The 16540-nt window shown below is 39.5% G+C and overlaps 1 protein-coding gene across 1 annotated transcript in view; it reads left to right on the forward strand.

Annotated features, from left to right (window-relative positions):
* The first annotated feature begins 10844 nt into the window (after positions 1-10844).
* LOC134214870 (nose resistant to fluoxetine protein 6-like) overlaps positions 10845-16540 on the forward strand; it is a 70104-nt gene continuing 64408 nt past the window's right edge. Inside the window, exon 1 of the mRNA XM_062694151.1 lies at positions 10845-11138. Coding sequence (XP_062550135.1) covers positions 11045-11138 — 94 coding nt within the window. The 5' untranslated portion in view covers positions 10845-11044. The remainder of the gene's footprint in view (positions 11139-16540) is intronic.

Below are 16540 nucleotides of genomic sequence, written 5' to 3' on the forward strand. Positions count from 1 at the left end.
AATCAAAAGCTGCAAAGAAACTTTATCCAAGAACTTTCTATAAATGTACGAGTTGTTATAATATTTATGAATTATTCCAAAATAATCTAATATTATAACAAAATCAACGAAACTAGGTAGACCTTAAAAACCCAGATCAATCCACCTAGCGTTGGTGGTGCCTTTCTCGCGCATTAAAAAAATAAGAAAAACTCATAAGAGAGGTCAAAATAGCACTTTAGGGCGATAGATTTTACTTTTTCCATCAAATCATATGGGTCATTCCATATGAAGTGACCGAGAAAAAATGCAAACATGCAATCGACTTTCTTAGAATTGAATCAAATTTTGACCAATTGTTTATATATGGGTTATACCCCAAAAACCAAAATTTCGTGGTGATTGGACCTCCCCACGATTAATAAGACCATCCCCCTTTTCGGACAAATGTATGAAACTCATCATATTGTTTTGTACATATCTCTGGAACTGAGAGGTCTATAATGAATCTAAGGTAACCATTCGAAAGAAGATTTTTCAAAGAATTTATAAAAAAAATAATTTGTTGATGTGCAGTGTTGCCAAATGAACAATTTTTAAGTTTCTGTGTGAAAAATGCATTTTTTTCCCAATGAGTATATTTTTATTCAGGAAATAACCTCACCAACGTGCTTTGATCATTTTTACATTGGAAACGCTAAAAACCCCGAGGTACTATGTTCCGATTTTGAGATACAGGATTTTAAAAATGAAAAGTCCTTTTTTCACTGTGAACATTGTAGATTTTTTAACTGATTTCCGAACATAGACACATATACGCATTGACACATACATAACACACATACACAGCTCGATTGGTTGCTTCCCTACTTACAGCATCGCATTTGAAATTTATATGGAGATTAGTATGGAAAAATGTATTTTTTGCATTTTTGCTCCTAGCGGCTTTATTTTATCGTTAATTCAATCATCTGACTCAATACTGAGAGATGCTGAAAGAGTTTGCTGAAGAATAAGCATTGCTGGAAATATTACAACGCTTTGAAGATTGATTGTTGAAATCATATGCAAGAAATCAATGTTTCTGCCAGCACTATCTGGTCAACTGTCCTTACTATGTCTGAAACTCGATTATGCATATGTACAACATGTGATAGATTTAGTTCGGAAAAGGTATTGGAGGGTAACCGCCGCTTCGGTGGGCTTTGATCCCACTGTCCTTGTTAGACGGAAAAACCATTTCTCTTTCCGGAATTTTCCATTAAAAATTAATCTGAATAACTACAATTTGTTCCTCAGCACTAAAAGATTAAAATTTTTGAAATAACACTCAGTTGAATTATTGGTACACGTAGTTTGGCAGTTCTGGTAGAATAAACAATTTTGGTCGTCGTTCCAGCAAGGCTTCTTCTTCTGCAAAGATTTTCGGCATCCTTAGGGTCAACTATTAAAAATTAAAACAATATGTCACATGGTTTACGAAAATCTGAATTCTCTAGGAGTAAAAAATGCAAAAAATATAGCGAAAGTATATTGGCCGTTAAACAGCAAATATTATCCATTTTTTTTTCAAAATACAGCAAATAAAATCATTATCTCAAAGAAGACCATTTTTATGATGTTTGTTATTGGTCTACTATTTTCATAATTTGATAATATACACACACAGTTGACAATTTTTGATTACATGGTGAGTGAGAGAGAGCTCATGGCTATAGTCAAATCACATTTGCGTGCTGTGAAGTGTGGGTTTGATAAAGTAGTAAGATAAAAACTTTTCGTGGATAATTCTGCTCTAGTGGACTAGTATTGACATTAAGGTCTTCTTCTCCCTTTTATATAGCTACAAAATACGTTTAAAAATTGCATCCAACGTTTTTCGCCATTTTCAACCCTCTTACCTCCCACCTGTCACAAATCACTAACCCTCTCCTTCTGTACGTACAAATACCATTTACATAATGATTTGCCTTTTCATACATTATTTTTCCACAATAACATAGTGAAAGTCTACTTCCTCATAAGCTAATTTATTTTTACCTTTCTCGTACACTAAGTGCACCGAAAGGCTTTATGTTCGCTCCAAAAACAATTTTTTTTATAGAAGGCGGGAGACCCATCGTGTTGTATACCAATCGGCTCAGCTCAACGAATTGAGGTGACGTCTGTGTGTGTATGTGTATGTATGTGTGTGCGTAAAAAAGTCTCATCCAATATTTAGGGGCTTACCCTTAACCGATTTGTTCGCACCATGTTGCATTTTACGGGAAATCCTGGCCCATTGTTTCCTATTAAAATTTTATTGGTTGGGATTATGGGCTCGAAAGTTATGGTCAAAATACTATTTCCATAATGCACAAGAAAGGCACCATTACCGCTAGGTAAATTAATCAGGGTTTTTTAGATAACCATATCGTTTCTTTTGTCGTAATTGCCTCTCGTATGTCTTTCCTTTAAATTTTTTTAAAGAAAATGATTTAACGGCGATGAAATTCTTGTTTCATTTCTATGTCCCGTAACAGTAATGAAACAAGAAGTTCATCAATGTTTGCATCATCGTCATAAATTTAGTATTATTCGTTTCCTCTTTCCCTACTATGATACTGTATTCCCTAATCCAGATTGGAATACGAGTCTTTCGGTTCACCTAATCTAACGTTATTTTGTTAGAATAAAATAGTATAAAGATTTCGGCTCCGTAACGCTCAACAGCATATGAGCCGAGAGATTTCGAAATTAATAAATGTTTTATAAAATTAAAAAAAAAATTCCATAGCAGGTGAAATAATATAGTATCTATGTGAGTAATAGTTTAATAATACGCTCTACAACAATACAGAAAAGCTGTTCCTTCCAAAGTGACTACGTTGCCAAGTACATTATTTTCTATTCATAGGCTCAAGTTACATGTTTTACAATTTATTTGAAGAAAACAATATCTTCGAATTCTTGGCAATTCCATAAAAGGTAAAGGTTCAGTATGCATAACAAAATCTTATGTGATTGATAAGTTCCATATGAATCATATAATATTCAGAACTTCATAACTCGAGAACGGCTCATAGTACCTTGGGGTTTCGAGTGTTTCTTTTACAAAATTTTCTGGAGAACACGATGCTGGTGTTATTTTCCAAATAAAAATATACTCATTGGCAGAAAAATACGATTTTATACTTAAAACGCAAAAACAATAGAGTTGGCAACACTTCTACTCAAAATAGATATTTTTCTCAAAAAGTTTTGAAAAATTCTCTTCAAAATGCATAAAAAGAAGTTATTTGTAGCATAGAAACAGTCCGAGATATGAGTTGTTCAAAAATATGTTTTTTTTTCAAATTGTCAAAAACAGGGGTGCTCCAATTTGCCGAGGGTTGTCCAATCATCAAATAAATTTGGATTTTTACATATAATCGATAGATAAACAAATCCACGAAATTTGATTAAAATCGGTGAAAGTCGATTACAAGTGTTTCGGTCACTTGGTATGCATTGCTGCAAACTTTGAAAAAAAAATTTTTTTCACCTTTTTGAAATTTTTTTTTCCAAAGTAGACCCTTGGCAGAAAAACAATGTTTTTTCAATAACTTTGGAACGCAATGACCGATCGGGCCAATTTTCAATAGAAAACAACAACAATCCGCGTCGACTGCAACTTGTTGCGAGCAAATCGAATAATGCTAAGTACCAAAAAGTGTGTCTCACATTTTTGTACACACACACATACATACACAAATACACGGTAAAAAATATACACGTCCATGCGAACTGTTCTGCATTTGAATATGCACTACTTTGGAATCATATCAATATCAATAGCTGAGCTCGTCGCATTCAAAGACCACCACTTCCAATTGACGTGCACAATATTTTGAATATAAAACAACAAAATAAAAAAAATAGAATTACCTCGGCTCAGATTTGAATAACATACCTTTGCTTGAAAGTCCTTCGTCTTACCATGACTCTATCTCACACTTTGAATTACCTCTTGAAATAAGCAGAACAGATGAAAGAACTGTCATCTATTTTTAGAACAACACCAATATCGCTCCACTCTTAAATCAATAGCCTTTAACCTGTGAATTCAATAGCAAAACACTTTCAATTCTAGTGGAGACATTATTGGTGCTGATCGAAGTGCTTATCATTTCAACATCCAGTGAGTAGCATTTTGATCAATCGTGTTGATGTTATGGAATTGTCTGCATTCAACACACTTGTGAAAGGTGTGACACCACTTCAAAATCAAAGGAATATCATTTTCAATAATAGTGATTGTAGAGTTGATCATTCAATAGATGAAACAGTTAAATTGAGCGTGTTGATTTTTTACCGTCTACAGACATCACCTCAATTCGTCGAGCTGAGTCGATTGGTATATAACACTAAGCTGCCGCTAACCGCAAGTCAGACTTATCTGGATATGGCGTCCATGTACAGATAAGTCTGACTTCCGGTTAGCATCAGTATGGGTTTCCGAACCTTCTATCAAAAGTTCGGTTTTGGAATAATCCTATAGCCTTTACGTATACTTTGTATAATAATAGATTTGGATTGGATTTGGATTGGATTTGGATTGGATTTGGATTGGATTTGGATTGGATTTCTATTGGATTTGGATTGGATTTGGATTGGATTTGGATTGGATTTGGATTGGTTTGGATTGGTTTGGATTGGTTGGATTGGTTTGGATTGGTTTGGATTGGTTTGGATTGGTTTGGATTGGTTTGGATTGGTTTGGATTGGTTTGGATTGGTTGGATTGGTTTGGATTGGTTTGGATTGGTTTGGATTGGTTTGGATTGGTTTGGATTGGTTTGGTTGGTTTGGATTGGTTTGGATTGGTTGGATTGGTTTGGATTGGTTTGGATTGGTTTGGTTGGTTTGGATTGGTTTGGTTGGTTTGGATTGGTTTGGATTGGTTTGGATTGGTTTGGTTGGTTTGGATTGGTTTGGATTGGTTTGGATTGGTTTGGTTGGTTTGGTTGGTTTGGATTGGTTTGGATTGGTTTGGATTGGTTTGGATTGGTTTGGATTGGTTTGGTTGGTTTGGATTGGTTTGGATTGGTTGGTTTGGATTGGTTTGGATTGGTTTGGATTGGTTTGGTTGGTTTGGATTGGTTTGGATTGGTTTGGATTGGTTTGGATTGGTTTGGATTGGTTTGGTTGGTTTGGATTGGTTTGGATTGGTTTGGATTGGTTTGGATTGGTTTGGATTGGTTGGATTGGTTTGGATTGGTTTGGATTGGTTTGGATTGGTTTGGATTGGTTTGGATTGGTTTGGATTGGTTTGGATTGGTTTGGTTGGTTTGGATTGGTTGGATTGGTTTGGATTGGTTTGGATTGGTTGGATTGGTTTGGATTGGTTTGGATTGGTTTGGATTGGTTTGGATTGGTTTGGATTGGTTTGGATTGGTTTGGATTGGTTGGATTGGTTTGGTTGGTTTGGATTGGTTTGGATTGGTTTGGTTGGTTTGGTTGGTTTGGATTGGTTTGGATTGGTTTGGATTGGTTTGGATTGGTTTGGTTGGTTTGGATTGGTTTGGTTGGTTTGGATTGGTTTGGTTGGTTTGGATTGGTTTGGATTGGTTTGGATTGGTTTGGATTGGTTTGGATTGGTTTGGATTGGTTTGGATTGGTTTGGATTGGTTTGGTTGGTTTGGATTGGTTTGGGATTGGTTTGGATTGGTTTGGTTGGTTTGGATTGGTTTGGATTGGTTTGGATTGGTTTGGTTGGTTTGGATTGGATTTGGATTGGTTTGGATTGGTTTGGTTGGTTTGGTTGGTTTGGATTGGTTTGGATTGGTTTGGTTGGTTTGGATTGGTTTGGATTGGTTTGGATTGGTTTGGATTGGTTTGGTTGGTTTGGATTGGTTTGGATTGGTTTGGTTGGTTTGGATTGGTTTGGATTGGTTTGGATTGGTTGGATTGGTTTGGATTGGTTTGGATTGGTTTGGATTGGTTTGGTTGGTTTGGATTGGTTTGGATTGGTTTGGTTGGTTTGGATTGGTTGGATTGGTTTGGATTGGTTTGGATTGGTTTGGTTGGTTTGGATTGGTTTGGTTGGTTGGTTTGGATTGGTTTGGTTGGTTTGGTTGGTTTGGTTGGTTTGGATTGGTTTGGTTGGTTGGGTTGGATTGGTTTGGTTGGTTTGGATTGGTTTGGATTGGTTTGGATTGGTTGGTTTGGTTGGATTGGTTTGGATTGGTTTGGATTGGTTTGGATTGGTTTGGATTGGTTTGGTTGGTTTGGATTGGTTTGGATTGGTTTGGATTGGTTTGGATTGGTTTGGATTGGTTTGGATTGGTTTGGATTGGTTTGGATTGGTTTGGATTGGTTTGGATTGGTTTGGATTGGTTTGGATTGGTTTGGTTGGTTTGGTTGGTTTGGTTGGTTGGATTGGTTTGGATTGGTTTGGATTGGTTTGGATTGGTTTGGATTGGTTTGGTTGGTTTGGATTGGTTTGGATTGGTTTGGATTGGTTTGGATTGGTTTGGATTGGTTTGGATTGGTTTGGATTGGTTTGGATTGGTTGGATTGGTTTGGATTGGTTTGGTTGGTTTGGATTGGTTTGGATTGGTTTGGATTGGTTTGGATTGGTTTGGTTGGTTTGGATTGGTTGGATTGGTTTGGATTGGTTTGGTTGGTTTGGATTGGTTTGGATTGGTTTGGATTGGTTTGGTTGGTTTGGATTGGTTTGGATTGGTTTGGTTGGTTGGTTGGTTGGATTGGTTTGGATTGGTTTGGATTGGTTTGGATTGGTTTGGATTGGTTTGGATTGGTTTGGATTGGTTTGGTTGGTTTGGATTGGTTTGGATTGGTTTGGATTGGTTTGGATTGGTTTGGTTGGTTTGGATTGGTTTGGATTGGTTTGGATTGGTTTGGTTGGTTTGGATTGGTTTGGATTGGTTTGGATTGGTTTGGATTGGTTTGGATTGGTTTGGTTGGTTTGGATTGGTTTGGATTGGTTTGGATTGGTTTGGTTGGTTTGGATTGGTTTGGATTGGTTTGGATTGGTTTGGATTGGTTTGGATTGGTTTGGATTGGTTTGGATTGGTTTGGATTGGTTTGGATTGGTTTGGATTGGTTGGATTGGTTTGGATTGGTTTGGTTGGTTTGGATTGGTTTGGATTGGTTTGGTTGGTTTGGATTGGTTTGGATTGGTTTGGATTGGTTTGGTTGGTTTGGATTGGTTTGGATTGGTTTGGTTGGTTTGGATTGGTTTGGATTGGTTTGGATTGGTTTGGATTGGTTTGGATTGGTTTGGATTGGTTTGGTTGGTTTGGATTGGTTTGGATTGGTTTGGATTGGTTTGGATTGGTTTGGATTGGTTTGGTTGGTTTGGTTGGTTTGGATTGGTTTGGATTGGTTTGGATTGGTTTGGATTGGTTTGGATTGGTTGGATTGGTTTGGTTGGTTTGGGATTGGTTTGGATTGGTTTGGATTGGTTTGGATTGGTTTGGATTGGTTTGGATTGGTTTGGTTGGTTTGGATTGGTTTGGATTGGTTTGGATTGGTTTGGATTGGTTTGGATTGGTTTGGATTGGTTTGGATTGGTTTGGATTGGTTTGGTTGGTTTGGTTGGTTTGGATTGGTTTGGATTGGTTTGGATTGGTTTGGATTGGTTTGGATTGGTTTGGATTGGTTTGGATTGGTTTGGTTGGTTTGGATTGGTTTGGATTGGTTTGGTTGGTTTGGATTGGTTTGGATTGGTTTGGATTGGTTTGGATTGGTTTGGATTGGTTTGGATTGGTTTGGATTGGTTTGGTTGGTTTGGTTGGTTGGTTTGGATTGGTTTGGATTGGTTTGGATTGGTTTGGTTGGTTTGGATTGGTTTGGATTGGTTTGGTTGGTTTGGATTGGTTTGGTTGGTTTGGATTGGTTTGGATTGGTTTGGATTGGTTTGGATTGGTTTGGATTGGTTTGGATTGGTTTGGATTGGTTTGGATTGGTTTGGATTGGTTTGGATTGGTTTGGATTGGTTTGGATTGGTTTGGTTGGTTTGGATTGGTTTGGATTGGTTTGGATTGGTTTGGATTGGTTTGGATTGGTTTGGATTGGTTTGGATTGGTTTGGTTGGTTTGGATTGGTTTGGATTGGTTTGGATTGGTTTGGTTGGTTTGGATTGGTTTGGATTGGTTTGGATTGGTTTGGATTGGTTTGGATTGGTTTGGATTGGTTTGGATTGGTTTGGATTGGTTTGGTTTGGATTGGTTTGGATTGGTTTGGTTGGTTTGGATTGGTTTGGATTGGTTTGGATTGGTTTGGTTGGTTTGGATTGGTTTGGATTGGTTGGATTGGTTTGGATTGGTTTGGATTGGTTTGGATTGGTTTGGATTGGTTTGGTTGGTTTGGATTGGTTTGGATTGGTTTGGTTGGTTTGGATTGGTTTGGATTGGTTTGGATTGGTTTGGATTGGTTTGGATTGGTTTGGATTGGTTTGGATTGGTTTGGATTGGTTTGGATTGGTTTGGATTGGTTTGGATTGGTTTGGGATTGGTTTGGATTGGTTTGGATTGGTTTGGATTGGTTTGGATTGGTTTGGATTGGTTTGGTTGGTTTGGATTGGTTTGGATTGGTTTGGATTGGTTTGGATTGGTTTGGATTGGTTTGGATTGGTTGGATTGGTTTGGTTGGTTTGGATTGGTTTGGATTGGTTTGGATTGGTTTGGATTGGTTTGGATTGGTTTGGATTGGTTTGGATTGGTTTGGATTGGTTTGGTTGGTTTGGATTGGTTTGGATTGGTTTGGATTGGTTTGGATTGGTTTGGATTGGTTTGGTTGGTTGGATTGGTTTGGTTGGTTTGGTTGGTTTGGATTGGTTTGGATTGGATTGGGATTGGTTAGGATTGGTTTGGATTGGTTTGGTTGGTTTGGATTGGTTTGGATTGGTTTGGTTGGTTTGGATTGGTTTGGATTGGTTTGGTTGGTTTGGATTGGTTTGGATTGGTTTGGTTTGGATTGGTTTGGATTGGTTTGGATTGGTTTGGATTGGTTTGGATTGGTTTGGATTGGTTTGGATTGGTTTGGTTGGTTTGGATTGGATTTGGATTGGTTTGGGATTGGTTTGGATTGGTTTGGTTTGGATTGGTTTGGATTGGATTTGGATTGGTTTGGATTTGAATTAGATTTGGATTGGATTAGAATTGGATTTGATTTGGATTGGTTGGATTAGCATGGATTTTCTTATCTTTATTAGGTTGTTTTTAAATCTTATTAGTAATGAAGTTCAGAACCGCTTGGTTTTGGATTGCATTTGGGTAGGATTTGGAATGTTTTTTTAAAGAAATTGTCATTGTATTTGACAAACAAAAGAAGGCTTCGTAAATTTGTTGTTCTCTAATCATCCAACGAAATTATGGATCACGTTTTATCTTTCGTGGTCCACAGTTTGGGAACCCAAACTCTGAATCATTATTCTGGTATCAAAACCATGATGTTGAGTCTAGTTTATTATGGTGTGCAGTTTTCAATGGAGTTAACCAATTGCTCAATTGCAACCAATGTTCACTTTCGTCTCATTTAAATAACCCAGGAGAATAACAAGCATTGCATCCTATGCTAGAAGATTTTTTAATGAGAGAAGAAGGGAAATTTGGGGTTTGAGTAAAATGCCTTCAGCGTGTTACAATAGATTCACACATCAGCGTGTCAGCTGTTGGAGAAGATGATTCTCTTCCGGCAAGACGAATGGATTGAATCGAATGGTTTGTTGTCAGATACACAATTTGGTTTCCGCAGGGGTAAGGGAACGAACGACTGTATTGCGTTGCTTTATTCAGAAATTCAGCTTACCTTCGTTAAAAAAAAGCAAATGGGTTCAGAGTTTTTGGACATTAAGGAGGCTTTTGATTCAGTTTGCGTCGATGTCTTATCCGACAAACTCTACGAGTGTGGACTTTCACCAATTTTGAACAACATTATTGTCTCCCAAAAAATGTTTGTCCCGTTACAGATGTGAAACATCGCAAAGAATGTCAACTATGTGAACATCAGCAATGTATTTACTTAAGCACCCTAAATTCCCTTCCTTTCCTACTATATTATTGTATTCTCTAACCTCGACCAACCGCGAGTCTATCGGTTCCCCAAAACTAACATTATGTATAAGATTTAAGAAATTAATTGTTAAACTTGATTTCGGCTCCGTAACGCTTCACGGCAATTTAGCCTCCAAAATGACCGACAGATTAAAAAAAATGTATTGGGTGTCGAGTCAAATTGAAAAAAAATTGAAGCAATCAATTCGGTTAAAGAGAAATTGTTTCAAATACTGTATTGCTGATATTCAGTCAAGTGCTACTTCATATGAGTTATCGATCATAATCTACTGCATTCGCAACCAAAACTGCAGCCGATAAACAAAACCGTTGCAAGAAGTAGCATCCGTAGGGGTGGTCGATCACGTTACATTAATATATTCTTGCGATCGCATTAACACGCTGACCGAACGATGATGATGCAAAATTAAATATTCGAGAAACCCCTCGCTTCCTTCTGCATTCGCTGATGTTGTGGCTTTCATCTGGGTGTAACACCATACGAATCAATTTTCCACATCATTGATGGGCCGCTCCGTATACTCTGACTCTGTATACCCAAACTGTCGCGAAGCGGTTTTCTCCACTCACTTGATTGCGGCCTGGCGGCGGCGCTCTCTTTCCTCGTTCGTTCGATCCCGTTCCGATCGTCAGCAGCGCCGCGTCGTCGTCGTCGTCGTCGTCGCCTGTGGGGTCGCGTGCTAAAATCACACACACGCTAGCGAGAGGAAGGCGTGGGGTGGCACAAGTGAAAAGCACAGCATGATCGGGAGGAACCTGTGCCCATCTTCTAATTCCTGGGGAAAATATCGCGCTCCTCGCGACAGTTGCTTGCGGGATCTCGACGCGTTTGGAGGATCTTTTCTTTTTCTCCTTTGGTTCGGTTTGCGCGCGAAACAGGAAAAAGTTGTGACAAGTTCAAGTTCAGGTTTGCAAAGAACTGTTAGTGCGGACAACTTTTTGGTGTTGGAGAAAAAGGTGTTTGACTTTCAATCTAGTGGTGGATGTGAAAATTGATAAATCACAATGCGAAGAACTTTGTTCATTAAAATTGTGGTGATGATGCTGGTTGGTGTGATGCAAGTGAAATGGATTGCAGCTGGCGATACGTTCATAGAATGTGAGTTGATAAAATCTCGTTGATGCTAAACACATATGGATCGAATTCGTATCAATCAATATTTCGTTTAATATATGGTAAATCCGGGTGAGATGCCACACCTTTTTAAAAATCGACATTTTTTTTAAAACAAACCGTTAAATTGAAACTCTAAATATTGTTTTTGTTAGTTTGGGGATCCTATTACATAGTGTAGAAGTCATTTGCGAAACAAAAAAATCGGACTGTACTATTAACGACACAAAAAAAAGTCAAATCCGGGTGAGATGCCAAATGTTGGAGAAATTGGATTAGAAATTTGTTTTTGCGATAAACGATATTTTTTAGCAAAGCATAATCATTTATATTTGTATTTCAACTCAAAAACAAACAAACTTATCGCGTGAACAATTTCTCATTTCTACTGTGTAACAATACGCAGTCGAGGATATTAGTCATTACTTTTTATTAGGCTTTTATTATATAGTTTTCCTCCCACAGTCAATTACACAAATCGTCAAAAATTTGCTCATATTTCCTTTTTCTATATTTACGACCTTTTTTCAACTTTTCTAACATGGTCTTATATTCTTCGAAGCAATGTTTTTTCATCCCGGGTTTTCTTTAGTAGTGTATCTGCTCTTTTATTTCATACCATGTACCTATATTAATATCAATCAAAAACGAAGGATTGGGGCGTAAATTGATCTGTTTCTTATTATTGTTATGTTTTCAGTAGTGAGCGCGCATGATAATAATTAACGACAGAGTTTAAATCGAAATAGTTCTTTGTGTAAATATCTTTAACCCTTATGTGGCCGGCTTCAATTCGCGATATGTAAATGAATTTTCATAGTAGGAGGTTGAAATTATGTCACATCCACAATAATGACGGCCAAAATCGATTGTACGGGTATACTGAAATTTTGATCAAGGAGAGGTAGAGGGAGGGGTTCCGACATTTATTTACCCTATAAATGGCCGGCAGGGTACCCGGGTACCCATGAAACTAAAATGATTATATCTTAGTCCGGTCCCTCGGATTACCAGGAAATTCGGATTTCTAGGGACATGTTCTGCATAGATTACACTGATCGTGGACTTCGATAGGTAATCAGCAATATGGGTATCAAACTTGTTGATATTTCATCAGCAGTTTGATTTTTATTGATTTGGGTCCATCAGACGTGCAGATCTTCAATTGGCCATTCCAGAGCAGGTTCCTCGAGGGGTCATAGGTGGCCATAAACACTTTTCAAGGAAACATCAACAATATGGGTATCAAACTTCTTGATATTATTTCTAGCGTGTGTTCTTGATGCTTCTGGGTTCAGTTGACTCCGGAGTGGCCATTTTGGAACAAGGTTTCCAAGGTGGGGGGTGGAAGCTTGGGCAAAAACATTTCTCATTGGAACCCCAACAATAAGGGTGTCAAAATTCTTGAAACTTTCACAACAGGCTGTTGTTTATTATCCTGGGTCCAACAGATGTGTTAAAATTTGAGTGGCCATTTCGAAACAGTGGGGCCAAGAATGGTCAAAAACATTCTCCAATTGAACCTTAATAAATGAACCTCAAGCATCAAACTTCTTGAAATTGCCTCAGCAGTCTGTTTCTGATTCTTTTAGGGCCACCAGACGTACTGACTTTATAGTTTCCATTCCAGGGAAGGTTCCCCGTAGGGTGTTAAGTGGCCAAAATACTTTTCAATAGATCCCTAGCATAATGGGTATCAATCTTTATAAAATATAAATAAAAAAACCCAGAAAGCTGCAGTTCTTTGTAACCCGTGTGTTGAGAGCAAAATCATTGGAAGGACCACCCTTTGACCCCAGAAGGCAACTAAGTGGCCCACCGAAAGCTCCGAAACATCTGAAGAATTTGCCGATTCTGAAAGTTTATCCTAGAAAGCTGAGACTTTTTACAGTTTTAGTGTTGTAGCAATGAGCGAGCAAACTCAATACAAGGACTACTCATTCATCCCGGATGGCCACTAAGTGGATTTTAGAAAGTTCTGGAACATCAGGAGAAATGACCAGGTGTAGAAGATTATATTTTGAAGCTGCGATTTTTTTTATAAATCTATTGTTGGAGTAATGTCAATTCTGGAAATCCGTCCTAGAAACTATTACTTGTTGTAGCATCGTGAGAGTAGAATCATTGCATGAACAACACATCGACCACGATTGGTCATCAAGTGGCACTGAAGGTCCGGAACACCCGGAGTAAAGACAAATTCCTAGAATACAGTGGTTTGTTATGAATATGAGAGCAAGACTCCGCTAAATGGTCATCATCTTCGTAAACCGTTCTGTTTCACAAAACGATTTATGCATCAAAATGAGAGCATTATCATTGCAAGAACTAAACGTTGACCCCGGGAGGCCTCTAAGTGGTGCTTCAGAAGCTCCGGAATAGCCGAAAAGGTTTTCAATTCTAGAAATTCGCCCTAGAAAGCTGCGATTTTTTTTGTAGCTGTGTGCGATCAAAATCAATTCGAGGATAATTCATTGACACCGTGTGGCCGTTAGGTGAGCATCCAGAAGTTTCGGAACTTTCGAAGATGTGCCAATTTTTTAACTCTGCCTAGAAAGTTGTAAGTTTTTAGAAATCGCTTGTTGAGAAATGTGAGAGCATAATTGATGCAATCTAAGCGGATAGCCATAAGGTGGTCCTTATGAGGTTCTTGAAAATCCAATCATTCAAATCAATCACGAAATCGTCTTATGACAAGTGAAGACATTCCACTAGAAGCTCTAAATAACCTATGACTGACATAATGTAGAGCTCATACCCAAGTAACCATTAGCACTATATTACGCCAAACCGCCATTTAGGGCCACTATACGGCTATTTGAAAACTTATAAGCATTAAAGTAGCACTATATGGCCGATTTGGCGGAATATAGTGCTTATTGGTTACAGGTGATATCAATCTTGGGTGATGTTCCTCCAGTTTTCCTAAGCGTTTAGGGTTCCCATGTCCGATTCCACCGCGTACAGCAGCCAGCGTGTTCGTGGCCTTCCACGAAGTCGCTGGCCTCTATCCGGATATCTGTTGAATATTGTTTTTGCTATTCTTTCTTCCGACATTCACACTAAGTGACCAGCTCACTGGAGTTTGTCTTATTTTATACGATTCACAATATTTTCTTCTTCATGCACTTGATACAGCTCGTGATTCATTCGTCTGCGCCACACATCTTTTCCTAGTTTCCCATCGAGAATTGTACGTAGCACTTTTCGCACGAAAACCCCAAAAGCTTTCCGGTCCGCCTCTTTTTACACCCTTACGAATCAGAGCAAATTTCCAATGTTCTAGGACACCCCTATTCGCAGCAGCAATACGTCTTTTCACTTCACATGAAACGTCATTGTTACATGCCACAAGTGTTAAAAGATAAACAAATTCTTCAACAACTTCCCCATCAAGCACTACCTCAGCACTAACACCATGTACTCCGTCTTGGTAGAGTCGATGGTTTAGCCTATCCTCACCGTCTCCCTCTTCATAAGGGCAAAAACCTCCACTACTGCCATGCGATCGTTACCAATGTAGTCAATGTCGTCCGCAAAGATCAGAAGCATATGCATAACTTAGTGTCCAACGTGAGTGGCCCTGGGCATTATTTTACAACGGATTGTATATAAAAAAGCGCAAATTTCTAGAACAAATTTTCGTAGTATCAGATAGAGGCCACCTTTTATTTCTTTATTGAGGCTTCGCCGCCATGAGCCTCTGGGTCTGCCTCTGCTGTGATGTCCCGCTGGGTTCCAGTCTAATGCTTGTTTACAGATTTCGTTTCCGCCCCTACGTAGAGTGTGGCCGAACCAGCCCCACTTCCGATCCCGAATTTCTGTTGCTATCGGCCTCTGGTCACAACGACGATGGAGCTCGTTGTTTGAGATCCAGTTGTGAGGCCACCAGGCCCGAATTATATACCGCAGGCATCTGTTAATGAACACCTGCAGCCGTTGAGTGTTCTCCACTGATACACACCATGTTTCGCTAGCGTATAACAGCACAGATTTCACGTTAGAGTTGAAAATTCGTATTTTGGTGCGTTCACTTATCTGCCTGTTTTTCCAGATATTTCTTAAACTCGCAAAGGCAGCCCTTGCTTTCTTTATCCGTGCGCCTATGTCGTTCTAGGTACCGCCGTCTGACGCCATTTGGCTACCAAGATATTGGAAGCATTCAACAATCTCCATTGATTGCCCGGCTACTGTGAAACTGGAATCAGTCTCCGATCCAACAATTTGGTTTTGATGACGTTGATGTCTAAACATTCCGGGATGGAGCGCTTGGCAAGGTCGTTGAGCTTACTCTGCATATCAGAGCGCCGTTGCGCGAGGAGTGCAACATCATCCGCCAATTCGAAGTCATTTAGGTGCTCCATGGTTATAGGCTGCCATAACAGCCCGCGGTTTGGTTCACGGTCAATCGCATCTACCAGAAACTCGTCGATTACGATGAGGAACAGTAACGGTGATAGAATACATCCTTGCCTCACACCAGCTACGACCCGGATAGGGTCGGACAAGACCCCATTGTGCAGCACTCTACACGAGAAGGCCTCGTACTGTGCCTCGATGAGGCCGATGATTTTCTCAGGAACTCCCTTGCGTCTCAGGGCGCCCAACATATTCTCGTGATTGAGACGGTCGAAAGCTTTTTCGTAGTCAATGAATACCAAGTAAAGGGACTCTTGGAATTCGTTGACCTGCTCCAGAATGATGCGGAGCGTGACAATATGGTCCACACAGGATCTTCCGGCACGGAATCCGGCTTGCTGCCGCCAGAGAGTCGCATCGATCTTCTCCTAAATCTGGGCTAGGATAATTTTGCACAGAACTTTGAGAACGGTACACAGCAACATAATGCCTCGCCAGTTATCGCATACAGTCAGGTCACCCTTTTTGGGCACCTTCACTAAGATACCTTGCATCCAGTCGACCGGGAAAGTTGCGGTGTTGCTTTGAGCATCTCGGCTGATATGCGGTCGACCCCTGGGGCTTTATTCGATTTCATGCTTTGGATGGCTGTTTGAATCTCTAGCAGTGATGGAACTTCGGTATTGACGCGTGTTATACGTCGGATCCTAGGCAGATCATGCCGAGGTGGTGATGGCCTGGCTGGCACTTGAAAAAGTTGTTCGAAGTGCTCGAACCAGTGTTTCATCTGGTCAGTTGGGTCGGTCAATAACTGATCATTCGCGTCTTTCACAGGCATCGTTGCATTCATCTTCGCCCCGCTTAAGCGTCGTGAGATATCATAGAGGAGGCGAATGTCCCCGGTTGCGGCGGCACTCTCTCCTTCGTCGGCCAGAGAGTCTGCCCACGCTCGCTTGTCCCGTCGACATGAGCGTTTTACTTCCTTCTCAAGAGCCGCGTATCGTTGACGGGCTAAGACTTTGGCTCCA

Source organism: Armigeres subalbatus, chromosome 2 (genome assembly GCF_024139115.2).
Source record: "Armigeres subalbatus isolate Guangzhou_Male chromosome 2, GZ_Asu_2, whole genome shotgun sequence".
Taxonomy (NCBI): Eukaryota; Metazoa; Arthropoda; class Insecta; order Diptera; family Culicidae; genus Armigeres; species Armigeres subalbatus.